General features: G+C 52.8%; 1 protein-coding gene across 1 annotated transcript in view; it reads right to left on the reverse strand.

Moving 5' to 3' along the window:
• UTP3 (UTP3 small subunit processome component) overlaps positions 1-18,302 on the reverse strand; it is a 98,528-nt gene that overhangs the window by 12,751 nt on the left and 67,475 nt on the right. The window contains 7 exon segments of the mRNA XM_075327316.1: positions 10,682-10,789; positions 11,077-11,134; positions 11,221-11,351; positions 12,856-12,996; positions 13,079-13,175; positions 13,267-13,307; positions 14,196-14,267. Coding sequence (XP_075183431.1) covers positions 10,682-10,789; positions 11,077-11,134; positions 11,221-11,351; positions 12,856-12,996; positions 13,079-13,175; positions 13,267-13,307; positions 14,196-14,267 — 648 coding nt within the window.

Here is an 18,302-nt window from a genome sequence, read left to right on the forward strand (position 1 = left end):
AATTCAGATGGAAAAACGGCCCTTGAGACAGTAGGTCTGGTCAGTCTGGTAGTGCCCACGGTTGGCCGACCGTGAGATGCTACAGATCCGGGTACCACGACCTCCTCGGCCAGTCTGGGGCGACGAGGATGGCGCGGCGGCAGTCGGCCCTGATCTTGCGTAACACTCTGGGCAACAGTGCCAACGGAGGAAACACATAAGGGAGTTGAAACTGCGACCAATCCTGAACTAAGGCGTCTGCCGCCAGAGCTCTGTGATCGTGAGATCGTGCCATGAATGCCGTGACCTTGTTGTTGTGCCGGGACGCCATTAGGTCGACGTCCGGCATCCCCCAGCGGCAACAGATCTCCTGAAACACGTCCGGGTGAAGGGACCATTCTCCTGCGTCCATGCCCTGGCGGCTGAGAAAGTCTGCTTCCCAGTTTTCTACGCCCGGGATGTGGACTGCGGATATGGTGGAGGCCGTGGCTTCCACCCACCTCAAAATCCGCCGGACTTCCTGGAAGGCTTGCCGACTGCGTGTTCCCCCTTGGTGGTTGATGTAAGCCACCGCTGTGGAGTTGTCCGACTGAATTCGGATCTGCTTGCCTTCCAGCCACTGCTGGAACGCTTTTAGGGCAAGATAAACTGCCCTGATCTCCAGAACATTGATCTGGAGTGAGGACTCTTGCTGAGTCCACGTACCCTGGGCCCTGTGGTGGAGAAAAACTGCTCCCCACCCTGACAGACTCGCGTCCGTCGTGACCACCGCCCAGGATGGGGGTAGGAAGGATTTCCCCTTCGATAATGAAGTGGGAAGAAGCCACCACCGAAGGGAAGCTTTGGTTGCCTGAGAGAGAGAGACGTGCCTGTCGAGGGACGTCGGCTTCCTGTCCCATTTGCGTAGGATGTCCCATTGAAGAGGACGCAGGTGAAACTGCGCAAAAGGAACTGCCTCCATTGCTGCTACCATCTTCCCTAGGAAGTGCATGAGGCGCCTCAGGGGGTGCGACTGGCCTTGCAGGAGGGATTGCACCCCTGTCTGTAGTGAACGCTGTTTGTTCAGCGGAAGCTTCACTATCGCTGCTAGAGTATGAAACTCCATGCCAAGATATGTTAGTGATTGGGCCGGTGTCAGATTTGACTTTGGGAAATTGATGATCCACCCGAAACTCTGGAGAGTCTCCAGAGTTCCAGAGTAGCGTTGAGGCTGTGTTGGCATGCCTCTTGAGAGGGTGCCTTGACCAGCAGATCGTCTAAGTAAGGGATCACCGAGTGACCCTGAGAGTGGAGGACCGCAACTACTGTAGCCATGACCTTGGTGAAAACCCGTGGGGCTGTCGCCAGGCCGAACGGCAGTGCCACGAACTGAAGGTGTTCGTGTCCTATGGCGAAGCGCAGGAAGCGCTGATGCTCTGGAGCAATCGGTACGTGGAGATAAGCATCTTTGATATCGATCGATGCAAGGAAATCTCCTTGGGACATTGAGGCGATGACGGAGCGGAGGGATTCCATCCGGAACCGCCTGGTCTTTATGTGTTTGTTGAGCAGTTTTAGGTCCAGGACAGGACGGAAAGACCCGTCCTTCTTTGGAACCACAAACAGGTTGGAGTAAAAACCGTGACCCTGTTGCTGAAGAGGAACAGGGACCACCACTCCTTCCGCCTTCAGAGTGCCCACCGCCTGCAGAAGAGCATCGGCTCGCTCGGGCGGCGGAGATGTTCTGAAGAATCGAGTCGGAGGACGAGAGCTGAACTCTATCCTGTAACCGTGAGACAGAATGTCTCTCACCCAACGGTCTTTTACCTGTGGCAGCCAGGTGTCGCAAAAGCGGGAGAGCCTGCCACCGACCGAGGATGCGGTGTGAGGAGGCCGTAAGTCATGAGGAAGCCGCCTTGGTAGCGGCACCTCCGGCGGTCTTTTTTGGGCGTGCCTTAGACCGCCATGAATCGGAGTTCCTCTGATCCTTCTGAGGCCTTTTGGACGAGGAGAATTGGGACCTGCCCGCACCCCGAAAGGACCGAAACCTCGACTGTCCCCTCCTCTGTTGGGGTATGTTTGGTTTGGCCTGGGGTAAGGATGTTTCCTTTCCCTTGGATTGTTTGATGATTTCATCCAATCTCTCGCCAAACAAACGGTCGCCAGAAATTGGCAAACCGGTTAAGCACTTTTTGGAAGCCGAATCTGCCTTCCATTCCCGTAGCCACAAGGCCCTGCGTATTGCCACCGAATTGTCGGCTGCAACCGCCGTACGGCTCGCAGAGTCCAGGATAGCATTAATAGCGTAGGACGCAAATGCCGACGTTTGAGAGGTTATGGACGCCACTTGCGGCGCAGACGTACGTGTGAGTGCGTCAATTTGCGCTTGACCCGCTGAGATAGCTTGGAGTGCCCATACGGCGGCGAATGCTGGAGCAAAAGACGCGCCGATAGCTTCATAGATGGATTTCAACCAGAGCTCCATCTGTCTGTCAGTGGCATCCTTGAGTGAAGCCCCATCTTCAACTGCAACTATGGATCTAGCCGCCAGTCTGGAGATTGGAGGATCCACCTTGGGACACTGAGTCCAGCCCTTGACCACGTCAGGGGGGAAGGGATAACGTGTATCCTTAAGGCGCTTGGAAAAACGCTTATCTGGACAAGCTCGGTGTTTCTGGACTGCCTCTCTGAAGTCAGAGTGGTCCAGAAACATACTCATTGTACGCTTGGGGAACCTGAAACGGAATTTCTCCTGCTGAGAAGCTGACTCCTCTACAGGAGGAGCTGCGGGGGAAATATCCAACATTTGATTGATGGACGCGATAAGATCATTCACTATGGCGTCCCCATCAGGCGTATCAAGGTTGAGAGCGGCCTCAGGATCAGAATCCTGATCTGCTACCTCCGCTTCATCATACAGAGAGTCCTCCCTCTGAGACCCTGAACAATGTGATGATGTCGAGGGCCTTTCCCAGCGACCCCGCTTAGGTGGTCTGGGGCTGCGGTCCGTGTCAGAGACCTCACCCTGGGAGCTATGAGACACCCCTGGAGGACATTGTTGTTCCAACTGAGGGGGACCAGGGGGCAATGATTCCACAGTGCCCATGGTCTGAGATACCGGTCTGGACTGCAAGGCTTCTAGTATCTTAACCATAGTCTCAGAAAGTCTTTCAGTAAAAACTGCAAACTCCGTCCCTGTCACCTGGACAGTGTTAGCAGGTGGTTCCCCCTGGGCCACCCTTAGCAGAGGCTCCGGCTGAATAAGTGCCACAGGGGCCGAGCGTTGCACACAATGAGGGTCAGTGGAACCTGCCGGTAGTATAGCCGTACATGCGGCGCAGGCAGCATAGTAATCCTGTGTTTTGGCACCCTTGCTTCTTGTGGACGCCATGCTGTTGTCTCCCCTGAGCAATGCAGGAGGGTATATAGCCAAAATCAACCGTGCACCATACAGTGTAAATTATAGCCTATAATCATATAATCTATAAATACACCTCTGCACAAGTGGGGCCAGCACCTAGGTGCTGCTTACCGCACCGCTCAAAGCGGTTGTGTGGTCACCAGAAGCCCTGCCTGGGTCTCCCTGAGCCTGTCTCTCTCTCCAGCGTCCGAAAAGCTAATAGGAATGGCTGCCGGCGTCCTGAGGAGAGGAGGGGGCCGTGGGCGTGCCCTGGAAAGTGCGGGAATCTGGTGCCCCACTGTGCACAGTGAGGGGGGTGGAGTATGCAAAGCATGCTCCAGCCCTCAGTGCTGCCGTCCTGTGCAGCGTCCCGCCCTTCCCCTGACTGGCAGGCCTGGGGGCGGGAAGAGAATGAGACTAGGCCGCAGAAGCCGGGGACTATAGTTATAAGCGCGGCCGCCGTATAAGCGCGGTCGGCGCGGATGTCCCCGGCGCACTAACAGTCCCAGCCGCGCCGCATGTATAACAATGGCAGCGGCGGTCAGCGCGGTAGTCCCCAATACACTACACACCCAGCCACGCTGCGTGTGATGGCACAAGTGCGGTCAGCGCCGCGGTCCCCGGCGCACTAACACACCCAGCAATGCTGGAGTGTTTCTGTGCGCGGTCCCCACGGGGACACAGAGTACCTCAAAGTAGCAGGGCCATGTCCCTGACGATACTCGGCTCCTTATCCAGCAGAGTCCTCAGGAGCTGTGGATGGAGCACGGTCTCATGTGCCTGGAGACCGATAGGATCCCACTTCGCCCAGAGCCCTAAAGGGGATGGGGAAGGAAAACAGCATGTGGGCTCCTGCCTCCGTACCCGCAATGGATACCTCAACCTTAACAACACCGCCGACAAGAGTGGGGTGAAAAGGGAGCATGCTGGGGGCCCAGTCATGGGCCCTCTTTTCTTCCATCCGACATAGTCAGCAGCTGCTGCTGACTAAGCAGTGGAGCTATGTGTGCATGTCTGCCTCCTTCGCACAAAGCATAAAAACTGAGGAGCCCGTGGGAGCACGGGGGGTGTATAGGCAGAAGGGGAGGGGCTTTACACTTTTAGTGTAATACTTTGTGTGGCCTCCGGAGGCATAGCCTATACACCCAATTGTCTGGGTCTCCCAATGGAGCGACAAAGAAAGAGAGGTGCACGGCCTAATCGCAGCGGTGCGAGACACATAGATCCGGAGAGCACGCACCAGATCTAGAGTATGCAACGCTTTTTCAAAGCGATGAACAGGGGCCGGACAGAAGGTAGGTAAGGTAATGTCCTGGTTAAGGTGGAAGGGAGAGACCACCTTAGGAAGAAAGTCCGGAGTCGGACGGAGAACCACCTTGTCTTGATGAAAAACTAAAAAAGGTGACTCCGAGGAGAGCGGAGCCAAATCAGAGACTCTCCTGAGAGAAGTTATGGCAACTAGAAAGGCCACCTTTTGAGAAAGACGATACAAAGAAACCTCCCTAAGAGGCTCAAAGGGGGACTTCTGCAAGACCGTGAGAACCAAGTTAAGGTCTCAGGGATCCAAGGGCCACCAGTAAGGCGGAATGATGTGAGACGCGCCTTGCATGAAGGTGCGGACCTGAGACAGCCGAGCAAGACGCTGCTGGAACAGAACTGACAGAGCTGAAACTTGTCCCTTGTTGAGGGACAGTCCTAGCTGCAGACCGGACTGTAGAAAAGACAGAAGGGTCGGTAAGGAGAATGGCCAAGGAGGATGGCCGTTGAAGCGACACCAGGACAGGAAAATTTTCCAAGTCCTGTGATAGATCTTAGCGGAGGAAGACTTGCGGGCCCGAGTCATAGTGGAGATGACTTCAGGAGGAATACCAGAAGCCGTCAAAATCCAGGACTCAAGAGCCACGCCGTCAATTTGAGAGCCGCAGAATTCGGGCGGAAAAACAGACCTTGCGAGAGTAGGTCTGGACGATCCGGGAGACGCCACGGCATCTCTACGGACAGTTGGAGCAGGTCCGGATACCAAGCTTGCCTGGGCCAGTCCGGTGCAATGAGGATGACTTGACCGCCCTCCATTCTGATCTTGCGCAGGACTCTGGGCAAGAGAGCTAGAGGGGGAAACATGTAGGACAGACGAAACTGGGACCAGTCCTGAACCAGAGCGTCCGCGGCGAAGGCCTGAGGATCGTGGGAGCGAGCCACGTAAACAGGAACCTTGCTGTTGTGACGGGATGCCATTAGGTCCACGTCCGGAGTGCCCCATTTGCGGCAGATCGACTGAAACACTGCCGGGTGCAGGGACCACTAGCCACCGTCCACGCTTTGACGGCTGAGATAATCTGCCTCCCAGTTGTCCACGCCTGGGATGTGGACTGCGGATATGGTGGACCTGGAGTCCTCCGCCCATTGAAGAATGCGTTGTACCTCCATCATTGCCAGGCGGCTGCGTGTCCCGCCTTGGTGATTGATGTAGGCAACCGCTGTCGCGTTGTCTGACTGGACTCGAATGTGCCTGCCCGCCAGCAGATGGTGAAATGCTAGGAGAGCTAGAAGCACGGCTCCGGTTTCCAGCACATTGATTGAAAGGGCTGACTCGGACGGAGTCCAAGTGCCCTGCGCTCTGTGGTGGAGACATACCGCTCCCCAGCCGGATAGACTGGCATCCATGGTGAGAATCACCCAGGACGGGGCCAGGAAGGAGCGCCCTTGGGACAGGGAGAGGGGCCGAAGCCACCACTGAAGGGAGCTCCTGGTCCGTGGCGACAGAGCCACTAACTTGTGTAAGGAGGAAGGCCGCTTGTCCCAACAGCGGAGAATGTCCAGCTGCAGGGGGCGCAGATGGAAGTGGGCAAAGGGAACAGCCTCCATGGACGCAACCATTTGACCCAGCACCTGCATCAGACGCCTGAGAGTATAACGGCGGGGCCTCAGAAGAGAGCGCACCGCCAGCTGGAGTGACAGCTGTTTGTTTAAGGGCAACTTCACTAGTGCCGACAAAGTCTCGAACTGCATCCCTAGGTACGTGAGACTCTGGGTCGGAGTCAGAGTGGACTTGGGAAGATTGACAAGCCACCCGAATTGGGCTAGAGTGGCGAGAGTGAGCGAGACACTCCGCTGACAGTCTGCGCTGGATGGAGCCTTGACTAGAAGGTCGTCCAGGTAAGGAATCACTGCCAACCCCTGGAGGTGCAGAACCGCAATCACTGCTGCCATGACCTTGGTGAATACCCGAGGGGCCGTGGCTAACCCGAAGGGGAGAGCCACGAATTGGAAATGATCTTCTCCTATTGCAAAACGCAGCCAACGCTGGTGTGAAACTGCAATTGGCACATTTCCTGATGTCGATGGACGCCAGGAAATCCCCTTGGGTCATTGAGGCAATGACTGATCGCAGAGACTCCATGCGAAAATGCCGCACCTGAACATGCTTGTTGAGAAGCTTGAGATCCAGGAGAGGCCGGAAGGTACCGTCCTTTTTGGGAACTAGGAAGAGATTTGAGTAGAAACCTCTGAACCGTTCCCGGGCGGGAACTGGTACAATTACTCCGTTGGCCTGCAAGGCTGCCACGGCCTGTGAGAAGGCGGCGGCCTTGGAGCAAGGGGAAGTTGAGAGAAAAAATCTGTTTGGCGGGCTGGAAGAGAATTCTATCCTGTAGCCGTAGGAGATGATATCTCTCACCCACTGATCGGAGACGTGTTGAAACCAAGCGTTGCCAAAGTGGGAGAGCCTGCCACCGACTAAGGACGTTGCCGGAGCGGACAGAGAGTCACGAGGAGGCTGCCTTAGTGGCAGCACCTCCTGCGGTCTTCTGTGGACGCGCTTTTGGGCGCCAGTTGGATTTCTGGTCCTTAGCTGAGTTAGCGGACGAGGCGGAGGGCTTAGAGGACGACCAGTTGGAGGAACGAAAGGAGCGAAACCTCGATTGATTCCTACCCTGGGCAGGTTTCCTGGTTTTGGTTTGTTGCATGGAAGTACTCTTCCCGCCAGTAGCTTCTTTAATAATTTCATCCAGCTGTTCTCCGAACAGCCGGGATCCAGCAAAAGGGAGCCCAGCAAGGTACTTCTTACAAGAAGCATCTGCCTTCCACTCTCGAAGCCACAAGATCCTGCGGATAACGAGGGAATTAGCCGAAGCCACCACAGTGCGGTGAGAAGCCTCCAGCATGGCAGACATGGCATAAGATGAAAAAGCTGAAGCTTGAGAAGTTAAGGCAACCATCTCGGGCATAGATTCCCTGGTGAGGGAATGCATCTCCTCTAGAGAAGCAGAGATGGCTTTGAGAGCCCACACTGCTGCAAAAGTTGGGGAAACCGCGGCCCCCGCCGCTTCATACACAGATTTGGTCAGAAGGTCAATCTGACGGTCAGTGGAATCCTAAAGGGAGGTGCCATCAGCCACCGACACAACTGTCCGGGCTGAGAGCCTAGACACTGGAGGGTCCACCTTTGGGGAATGAGCCCACTCCTTGACCGCCTCAGGTGGGAAGGGAAAACGGTCATCAGAACCACGCTTTGGGAAGCGTTTGTCAGGACAGGCCCTGGGTTTGGTCACAGCGGCCTGAAAACTGGAGTGGTTAAAGAACACACTCTTTACTCTCTTAGGCGAGGTAAACTGGTGCTTTTCTGCCAGAGAGGGTTGCTCCTCTGATACTGGCGGATTGAGATCCAGTACAGAATTAATGGAAGCAATCAAGTCACTAAGATCTGAGTCACCCTCGGAAAGATCAATGGGGTACATGGAGTTAGCCTCCGAGCCCCCTGTAAAGGCATCCTCCTCATCCTGCGATTCAGCTCTTGAATCAGAGCCACGGGATGAGGAAGGAGAGGAAACCCTGCGTCTCCTCTTAGGAGGACGGGGTCTGGGCCCTGATGATGAATCCTCTGTGAGCTCCGGTGGACGGAGGTCAGATGATAGAGATCCTAAGGGACCCTTAGCAGTAGAGGCACCCTGTGAAGGGGGCTGATGCATATTCAAAGTCCTGGACAGAAGTCCCATGGACTCAGCAAAAGACTGGGAGATAGACCTAGAAAAGGATTCTTCCCAGGCCGGGGGTTCAGCCACAGGTGCAGGAGCAGCCTGAGAGACCACTGGGGGTGAGACTCCAGGCTGTGGCACCGCCAAGTTAGAGCAGACATCACAATGTGGATAGGTGCTCGGTTCAGGCAGCAAGAGCTTACATGCAGCGCATTCAGTATAAAGCTTTGGAGCCTTGCTCCTCGTGTGAGACATGCTGCTGGAGTGGGGACTCTACAAAGAGAATGAACCCCAGGGAGTATATACAGAGGTCCACAACCAGAGACCGGTTGTGGCTTACCAGACCGCTGGAAGCGGTGTTGTGTGCCCTCCAGATCCCGAAGCCCGGACCCCCAATGCACAGCACCTCAGCAGGGATGCAGAGTACAGGCCAGCGCAGAGTGAACTCGGTCTGAGAAAATGGCCGCCGGAGCGAAGAGAGGGGGCGGGACTTGGGCCGTTCCTGTAGGAGAGCGGGATCTGGAGGGCCATAGAGACCTACAGGGGAGGAGACACGCACAGCAGTGGGGAGTGTCCCTCCCCTGTGCAGGACGGCCGCCGGGAGGAGCCGTGCCTGTCCCTCTGCATGAGTGACATGCGAGGGCAGTGAACAGAAACTAGGCCTCCGGCAAAGCCGGGGCCTAAATTTGAGCGGCGAGGCCGACGCGCAGGCACCATCGGCGCGGTTCTCGGGCGACAGCTAGAGAACCCGCCGGAAATGCCACAATAAATACAGTAAGCACACTCTCCCCATACAATAAAGTAGAGGGACCCCCAACATATAAACGTCTCAGGTACTTAGCTGCTGAGACGCAGGGCCAGGTCCCTGGGGATGAGTGCTCCGGTCCAGCAGGGTCCTAAAGGGCTGCGGATGGAGACCGGTCTCCTGCCAGACATGGAGACCGCGCTGGCTCCCACTTCAAGCCAGAGCCCAGGAGGGATGGTGAAGAAGCACGGCATGTAAGGCTCCAGCCTTAGAAAACAACCTTACAACACCACCGACACAGTGGGGTGAGAAGGGACATGCCGTGGGTCCAGACGTGGACCCGCACTTCTTCAATCTCATTCCAAAAGGGAAAAAATCATATGAGAATGCATGTGTGGATGTATGCCTCCTGAACACAAAGCGATAAACTGGCTGGGACTGGCTCACCAGGGGGTGTATAAGCTCAGAGGGAGGAGCTACACTTTTAAGTGTAGTACTTTGTGTGTCCTCCGGAGGCAGAAGCTAAACACCCAAGGTAAACAAGGTCTGGGTCTCCCAAAGGAACGATAAAGAAAGCATGGCCGCTCTTTCAGAATCCCAGTGCATGCCAAGATACTCAAACTGTCATCATGGAGGCAGAGATTATGGCAGTGACCGCAGCCTCAGTCCCCACCCTGAAATGAAGAGTCATCATGACGCTCTTTTCAGGTGTTGGTCTGTCCCAGCTGTCCTTCCCTGTGCGATATGCACAATGCTTGCTCTGTTATCTGCTCAGATCTATCATCTGTAATGATCAATGTTGTCTATACCAGGCATTCAGGAGACCAATGAAGTCACCAGTGGGGTGACGCTAGTTTCCTAAATGCCGGGACAAAGTCCTGCAGCCATGTCAGTAATCTGTGTCCACCAGAAAGGAGCCTTGGAAACCACCCGTTACCTCCTGGTATCCACAGCTAGTCTTGATTTGCTGGCCTTGCGTGCATCGTCGTTGACTGTGATGTTATGCAAACACGGGTAATCAAAAGAAGAACCGCAGATGATGGCAAGTTGGAGGCAGTTCAAAGGGTACCCAATCTAAAATGGCTAGAAAGTACTATCGGGCAGGCCGCAGAGCGAGGCGGCGCTCGGGCAGGCCGCAGAGCGAGGCGGCGCTCGGGCAGGCCGCAGAGCGAGGCGGCGCTCGGGCAGGCCGCAGAGCGAGGCGGCGCACGGGCAGGCCGCAGAACGAGGCGGCGCACGGGCAAGCCGCAGAACGAGGCGGCGCACGGGCAAGCCGCAGAACGAGGCGGCGCACGGGCAGGCCGCAGAACGAGGCGGCGCACGGGCAGGCCGCAGCCTCTGCCCCAGATTTCATGATGTTTAATGGAATGAACAGCGCCACTCTTCTCATTACAACAATGGATATATTGCTGTAACCCAACAAACCTCATTAGAAATCAGTAGGGTTTATTGGATGCTATTCTGTGTGATGATTCGGCACTGCACTGGCCTAAGGCCGTACTATGGACAAATTACTGAAAATATTAGTACCTATTTGTAGCTCTCTTACGAAGTCTGCCCTCATACATCTGATTCTAATAAATCCAGCAGAATACAGATACATACCTGGCCCTTTCTGCGGATCTTGGCTCGCCTGAACTTCTCTCTGTGCTTAACCCTTGGGTTACGGTCAATCTTCCTTCTTTTCGGTGTAAGCCCTTTATTCTTAGAGATCTGCAATGGGAACAAAATAGAAAAGACCAACGTCAGGCAAGACGGACTTCCCTTTTCCTTTATTCTTAACATACCAATATAATAGAGAGAAAAGGATAAAGACATTCTTGGATCTGCTTTGTAATAGGGAGATTATTGTCCAATACGTCATAGATACATGTGAGAAGATCACATTGATGACATGGTAGCTCAATGTCCCAGAATCAATGGGATCTATAAGATTTTTATTACTATAAAACTTATTTTTTGCAATTGTTTTCTTCTAGTTCAAAGAGCTTATACATTACCTGGTAAGTGATGGCTCTCTTGGCATTGGGATCTGTTTCTTCAAATGGAGCCTCCTCACTACAAAAACAAGTTGCAGAAGTTAGGAAAAAATTTGGAAACTTTCAGAAAAGCCACATGACCTCATGGTCAGTAATGCTACATACATCATCTGCTTCTCTGCAGGTTTCCTCTTTTGTGCCAATCTGTTCTCCATCATTCTGTAGTACTTCAGAGCGTCCTCTTCATCCATATCACTGTCGTCATCATCATCAGGCTCGGCCTCAGGTACAGGGCGCTGTAGGACACAGAATAATACATTGGAGATCACAGCAGAAGGGTGAGGAATGTAACGTGCTGACCTAAAGTCTCGGTAATCCTATCACATGCATAGGATTAGAAATTTACAATAATGGGATTACCACTTTGTCAAAGATAAAAATGGAGGGGTGTCCTGATAGTGACCCCACATTCATTATCTAAGGAAGGGGGCTATGAAGTGTGTCTCTATAGAGGACCCCTGGCATGTTCGAGGGGCTGCTGATACGTCTTTGGCGTTACCCAGAAAGAAACGAGATAGGATGATGAAACTTTCCATTTATTGCACATACTCTCCACTTCTTACATCGGTATTCCAAGTTCTGTAAGCCTAGAAAACAGAAGGATTTCGGTTGTGCCTCAAACCAGGCATCCGTAGCAGACAAGGTATCAGAAATGGTGTGAAATTTGGTACCCTTGAGGTGTTTCTTCAGGTTGGAGGGAGCTAGATCTGGTGAATAAGGTGGAAGCCCAGCTCTGCCAGTTTTGCCGTGGTCGCTTGTGCAGTGTGAGCGGAGGCGTTGTCTTGCAGGAACAAGATTCCTTTGGACAGCTTGCTGCACATTTTGGCCTTCAGAGCTGCCTTCAATTGGTCCAAAAGATCAATGTAATACCTTGCATTGATGGTGGAACCCTTTTGAAGGTAGTCCACTAGCAGAACACCCTCCTTATCCCAGAACACAGATGCCATCACCTTAGTGGCTGATTTTTGCACCCTGAACTTCTTTGGACGTTCAGAACCACTGTGCCTCCACTCTTGACTGCTCCTTGTTTTCAGGGTTATACTAATAAATCCAGGTCTTATACATAGTGACCAGTCGATCCAGGAAGTTCTTATCAGTCCGGAAACGCTGACAAATGGACCGGGAAGTTTTCACTTGCTGCTTCTCTGATCTGTTGTCACACATTTGGGGACCCACTTTGCAGATAGCTTCCTCGTGTCCAAATGTTCATGGATAATGACACAATCACGTTCACGGGAAATCTCCATGATGTCTGCAATTGCTTTAGCTGAAATTCGTCGATTCTCCATTACATGACACGTCCTATGTCATCCACACTAGCCGGCATTGAGGTCCCAAGCAGGCGCACTACAATACCTTGATCTGCCCTGTTCATGGCAGATCAAAGTGTGCCTACGTGGGACCTCAATGCAAGATAGTGTGGATGATGTAGGACGCATCATGCACCCAGGCTTCAGAAGGAGGAGGGCAAAGATGGACGAAAGAGGAGGCGCTGGTACCGGAGAACGGAGACACCCATCCAACCAGTCTGCACCGCAGCGCCCCTTAGGGGAGTATTATAAAGTGATTTTTACGTTCTACACAGCGGCCTGGGCTCTTATATACAGCATGTTAGAATACTGTATATAAGAACCCACTGGTGGTGGCTGCAGCTTATAGGCCCCAAATCTGGTGACAGGTTCCATGTAACACTTTCAGGACACACACGTGAGCACACACACTTCAGTTACATCCATTTACCTTGACAGCCGGTTTTTTAGAGGGTTTAGGCTGACTGACAGTAAGCTTCCCATCAGAAAGTTTCTTCTGAAAATCTTTAGATAGCAGCAGGCGAATTTCTGGAGATAATCTTTCATCCACAACAAGTAGGTCATTTATCAGCTAAAATAATGAGAAGAAATATTGAAGCTGAAAGAAATAACAATAGTGAAGACTGGTGATCAAAAGCGAAAAAGTGACTCACATTTCTGTAGGCGACCAGTCTCTCGATCACGGGGTGGCCGGTGATTGGTATTCTTTTTGCTTTCAGGACCAGGTAGTAACTAATGTTTGTGCAATAACTAAAAAAAATACATGATAGACAATAAATTATACTTAAAATAAACAGTGGGGTCCTAAGAAAAAGGAGCAGAAGTGCCTGGTGATACTCACTTTAAATACAGCTGGTACTTGGTCTGTAAGTAGTCACTGCCCTGTTAAACAACCAGAAACCATTTCATTACTATGCAGTCCTCATGCAATTTTTTTCCCCATTACTACTGGTTCACATATTTTAAGAACAATTTGGGCAAAATTGAGAATCTAAAGTATTACAGATGAGCAGAAAGTCGCAGAAACCTCATCTAGCATCTATGTCAGAGTCCTGCAAACCTCCTCCTACCAGCTGGCATCTGGGATTCATAGGCACCGCTTAAGGTCATGTGTGGGAGTCACGTTACATAGGGCTTACTAGTCAAAAAAGAAGATTTTTGTGTACTCACCATAAAAAAAATATCTCAGCCTTCATTGGGGGACACAGGATCATAGTTTTTTTGCTTTTTTTTTTTGCTGTGTCCCCCCAATAAGGCGAGAGAGAAAAGAAGATTTTTGTGTACTCAACGTAAAATCTCTCTGAGCCTTAATTGGGGGGACACAGCGAAAAACAAAAAAAAACAACAAAATATTATGGTCCTTTGTCCCCCAATAAGGCGAGAGAGAAATAGGTACAGGTAAGTGGAAGACGGCTCGCAGGTCTGCGCTCTGGTGGTCATGGATTACAGATGTGGACGCTAGCCCAGCCTCAGTGGGAAATCAGATAAGAAGATTTATTTCTTCTCCTGTCACAGCCCATCTCTAGCAGGTGTGAGTGTTTATACAGCTCCTCTGTTAGTTAAGGCACAGATTTCGGTAGCAGTGTTTCTTCAGAGGACACGTGACTGTGATTTGTAATAAAATGGCCCCTCATGTAATTCATTCTTGGAGAACCCCTTTAAGAGTCTTTTCATACCCTCATACCAACCAAAGAACTTACTAAAATCTCCTATCACAGGTAAGAATCATTGACAAAATGTTAGCACCAGTCTCGCAGCAACATTAATTACCTTTCCTTTAGGGATAATTCCATCTGTTACCATTTGGATCAATGGCTGTAATTCATTTTTCACCTCAGCCAACTATCAAAAAGACACAAAAAGAAAAGTAAGATGAATAGCTGAAGAAAAAGGCACGGACTGAACATCCAAAAGAAGGGAATTTTGTTTACTTACCGTAAATTCCTTTTCTTCTAGCTCCTATTGGGAGACCCAGACAATTGGGTGTATAGCTTCTGCCTCCGGAGGCCACACAAAGTATTACACTTTAAAAAGTGTAACCCCTCCCCTCTGCCTATACACCCTCCCGTGCATCATGGGCTCCTCAGTTTGGTGCAAAAGCAGGAAGGAGAAAACTTATAAATTGGTCTAAGGTAAATTCAATCCGAAGGATGTTCGGAGAACTGAAAACCATGAACCAAAAAAGAGAATTTTGTTTACTTACCGTAAATTCTTTTTCTTATAGTTCCGACATGGGAGACCCAAACCATGGGTGTATAGCTTCTGCCTCCGGAGGACACACAAAGTACTACACTCAAATGTGTAGCTCCTCCCTCCGGGCTATATACACCCCCTGGATGACAATCTACCCAGTTCAGTGCAAAAGCTGAAGGAGGACATCCACCCATAAGTAGAGAGAGTAAAACTCGGAATAACCGGAACTCTGACTACTAACAACAGCCGGTGAAACACACGGAACAAAAAAACTGCCAACAGGCAACAGGGAGGGTGCTGGGTCTCCCATGTCGGAACTATAAGAAAAAGAATTTACGGTAAGTAAACAAAATTCTCTTTTTCTTTATCGTTCCTTATGGGAGACCCAAACCATGGGACGTTCCAAAGCAGTCCATGGGTGGGAATAAACCAAACTGAGAAGTAGGCAAAACCTAACTTCACAAATGGGCGACAGCCGCCTGAAGAATGCGTCTGCCCAAGCTCGCATCTGCCGAAGCATGAGCATGCACTTGGTAGTGCTTCGAAAAAGTGTGCAGACTGGACCACGTGGCAGCCTGACAAACCTGCTGAGCCGTAGCCTGGTGCCTGAAAGCCCAGGAGGCACCGACAGCTCTGGTCGAGTGCGCCTTAATCCCTGGCGGGGGAGGCACCTGAGAACACTGGTAGGCATCGGTGATAGCCGACCTGATCCAACGAGCTAGGGTCGGTTTAGAAGCAGCGAGACCCTTGCGCTGACCAGTGGTTAGCACAAAAAGTGAGGTGCACCGCCTAAAAACGGCGGTGCGTGACACAGATTCGGAGCGCCCGCACCAAATCCAAGGTATGCAACGCCTTTTCAAAGCGATGCACAGGGGCCGGACAAAGAGAAGGCAATGAAATGTCCTGGTTAAGGTGGAAAGGAGACACCACCTTAGGGAGAAAGTCCGGAGACGGACGAAGAACCACCTTGTCTTGGTGAAACACCAAAAAGGGGGATTCCGAAGAGAGCGCAGCCAAATCAGAAACTCTCCTGAGAGAAGTTATGGCTACTAGAAAAACAACTTTCTGTGAAAGTCTAAACAAGGGAACCTCCCTGAGAGGCTCAAAGGGGGGTTTCTGTAAGGCCGTGAGGACCAGATTAAGGTCCCAGGGATCCAAGGGCCGCCGGTAAGGAGGAATGATGTGAGATGCGCCCTGCATGAAGGTGCGCACCTGAGCCAGTCGGGCGATACGCCGCTGGAACAATACCGACAGAGCCTACACCTGTCCCTTGAGGGAATTGAGGGACAGTCCTAGCTGTAGACCGGACTGTAGAAAAGACAGGATGGTCGGCAAGGAGAACGGCCAAGGAGCATGGTCGGAAGAGCGACACCAGGACAGGAAAATCCTCCAAGTCCTGTGGTAAATCTTGGCCGAGGAAGACTTCCGAGCCTGAGTCATGGTGGAGATGACCTCAGAGGGAATGCCTGGAGCCGTCAGGATCCAGGACTCAAGAGCCACGCCGTCAATCTGAGAGCCGCAGAATTCTGGCGGAAGAACGGACCTTGAGAGAGAAGGTCTGGGCGGTCCGGGAGATGCCACGGCACCTCTACGGACAGACGGAGCAGGTCTGGGTACCAAGCTCGCCTGGGCCAGTCCGGAGCAATGAGTATGACTCGACGGCCCTCCATTCTGATCTTGCGCAGAACCCTGGGCAAGAGCGCTAGAGGGGGAAACACATAGGCCAGACGGAACTGAGACCAATCTTGAACCAGTGTGTCTGCTGCGAAGGCTTGAGGATCGTGGGAGCGCGCCACGTAAACCGGAACCTTGTTGTTGTGCCGGGATGCCATTAGATCCACTTCCGGAGTGCCCCACTTGCGGCAGATTGATCTGAACACTGACGGATGCAGGGCCCACTCGCCGCTGTCCACGGTTTGACGGCTGAGGTAATCGGCCTCCCAGTTTTCCACGCCTGGGATGTGGACTGCAGATATGGTGGACTTGGAGTCCTCCGTCCACTGGAGGATTCGTTGAACCTCCAACATCGCCAGACGGCTGTGAGTCCCGCCCTGGTGATTGATGTAGGCAACCGCTGTCGCGTTGTCCGACTGAACTCGAATGTGCCTGCCCGCCAACAGGTGGTGAAAGGCTAGGAGAGCTAGAAACACAGCTCTGATCTCCAGCACATTGATCGAGAGGGCTGATTTGGACGGAGTCCAAGTGCCCTGTGCTCGGTGATGGAGAAATACTGCTCCCCAACCGGAGAGGCTGGCATCCGTGGTGAGGATCACCCAGGACGGAGTCAGGAAGGAGCGTCCCTGAGACAGAGAGAGGGGCCGAAGCCACCACTGAAGGGAGCTCCTGGTCTGTGACGACAGAGCCACCTGCCTGTGCAAGGAAGAGATCCGCTTGTCCCAACAGCGGAGAATGTCCAGCTGCAGGGGACGCAGATGGAACTGAGCAAAGGGGACCGCTTCCATGGACGCCACCATCTGACCCAGCACCTGCATGAGGTGTCTGATGGAATGACGGCGGTGCCTCAGCAGAGAGCGCACCGCCAGACGAAGGGACTGCTGTTTGACTAAGGGCAACTTGACAAGTGCCGGCAGAGTCTCGAATTGCATCCCTAGGTACAAAAGCACCTGGGTCGGGGTCAGAGTGGACTTGGGCAGGTTGACAAGCCACCCGAACTGAACTAGCGTGGCGAGAGTGAGAGAGACACTCCGCTGGCAGTCTGCACTGGATGAGGCCTTGACTAGAAGGTCGTCCAGGTAAGGAATCACTGCCAACCCCTGGAGGTGCAGGACCGCAACCACTGCTGCCATGACCTTGGTGAATACTCGAGGGGCCGTGGCTAAGCCGAAGGGGAGAGCCACGAATTGGAAATGTTCCTCTCCGATCGCAAAGCGTAGCCAGCGCTGGTGTGAAACCGCAATAGGCACATGCAGATAGGCATCTCTGATGTCGATGGATGCCAGAAAATCTCCTTGGGTCATTGAGGCAATGACCGATCTCAGAGATTCCATGCGAAAGTGCCGCACCTGAACATGCTTGTTGAGAAGCTTGAGATCCAGGATGGGTCGGAAGGAACCGTCCTTTTTGGGGACTAGAAAGAGGTTTGAGTAGAAACCGCTGAACCGTTCCCGGGCGGGAACCGGAACAATTACACCGTTGGCCTGCAGGGATGCCACGGCCTGAGAGAAGGCGGCGGCTTTGGGGCAGGGGGGGGTGGACAGAAAAAATCTGTTTGGCGGGCTGGAAGAAAATTCTATCCTGTAGCCGTGGGAGATGATATCCCGCACCCACTGATCGGAGACGTGTTGCAACCACACGTCGCCAAAGTGGGAGAGCCTGCCACCGACCAAGGACGTTGCTGGCGCGGCCAGATAGTCACGAGGAGGCTGCCTTAGTGGCAGCGGCTCCTCCGGTCTTTTGAGGACGCGGCTTTGCGCGCCAGTTGGATTTACAATCCTTGGCTGCGGTAGTGGACGAGGCCGAGGGCTTAGAGGATGACCAGTTAGAGGAACGAAAGGAACGAAACCTCGATTGGTTCCTGCCCTGGACAGGTTTCTTGGCTTTAGTTTGTGGCAAGGAAGTACTCTTCCCGCCAGTAGCTTCCTTAATTATGTCATCCAGCTGTTCCCCAAACAGACGGGACCCAGCAAAAGGGAGACTCGCAAGGTACTTCTTAGAGGAAGCGTC

Source organism: Anomaloglossus baeobatrachus, chromosome 11 (genome assembly GCF_048569485.1).
Source record: "Anomaloglossus baeobatrachus isolate aAnoBae1 chromosome 11, aAnoBae1.hap1, whole genome shotgun sequence".
Taxonomy (NCBI): Eukaryota; Metazoa; Chordata; class Amphibia; order Anura; family Aromobatidae; genus Anomaloglossus; species Anomaloglossus baeobatrachus.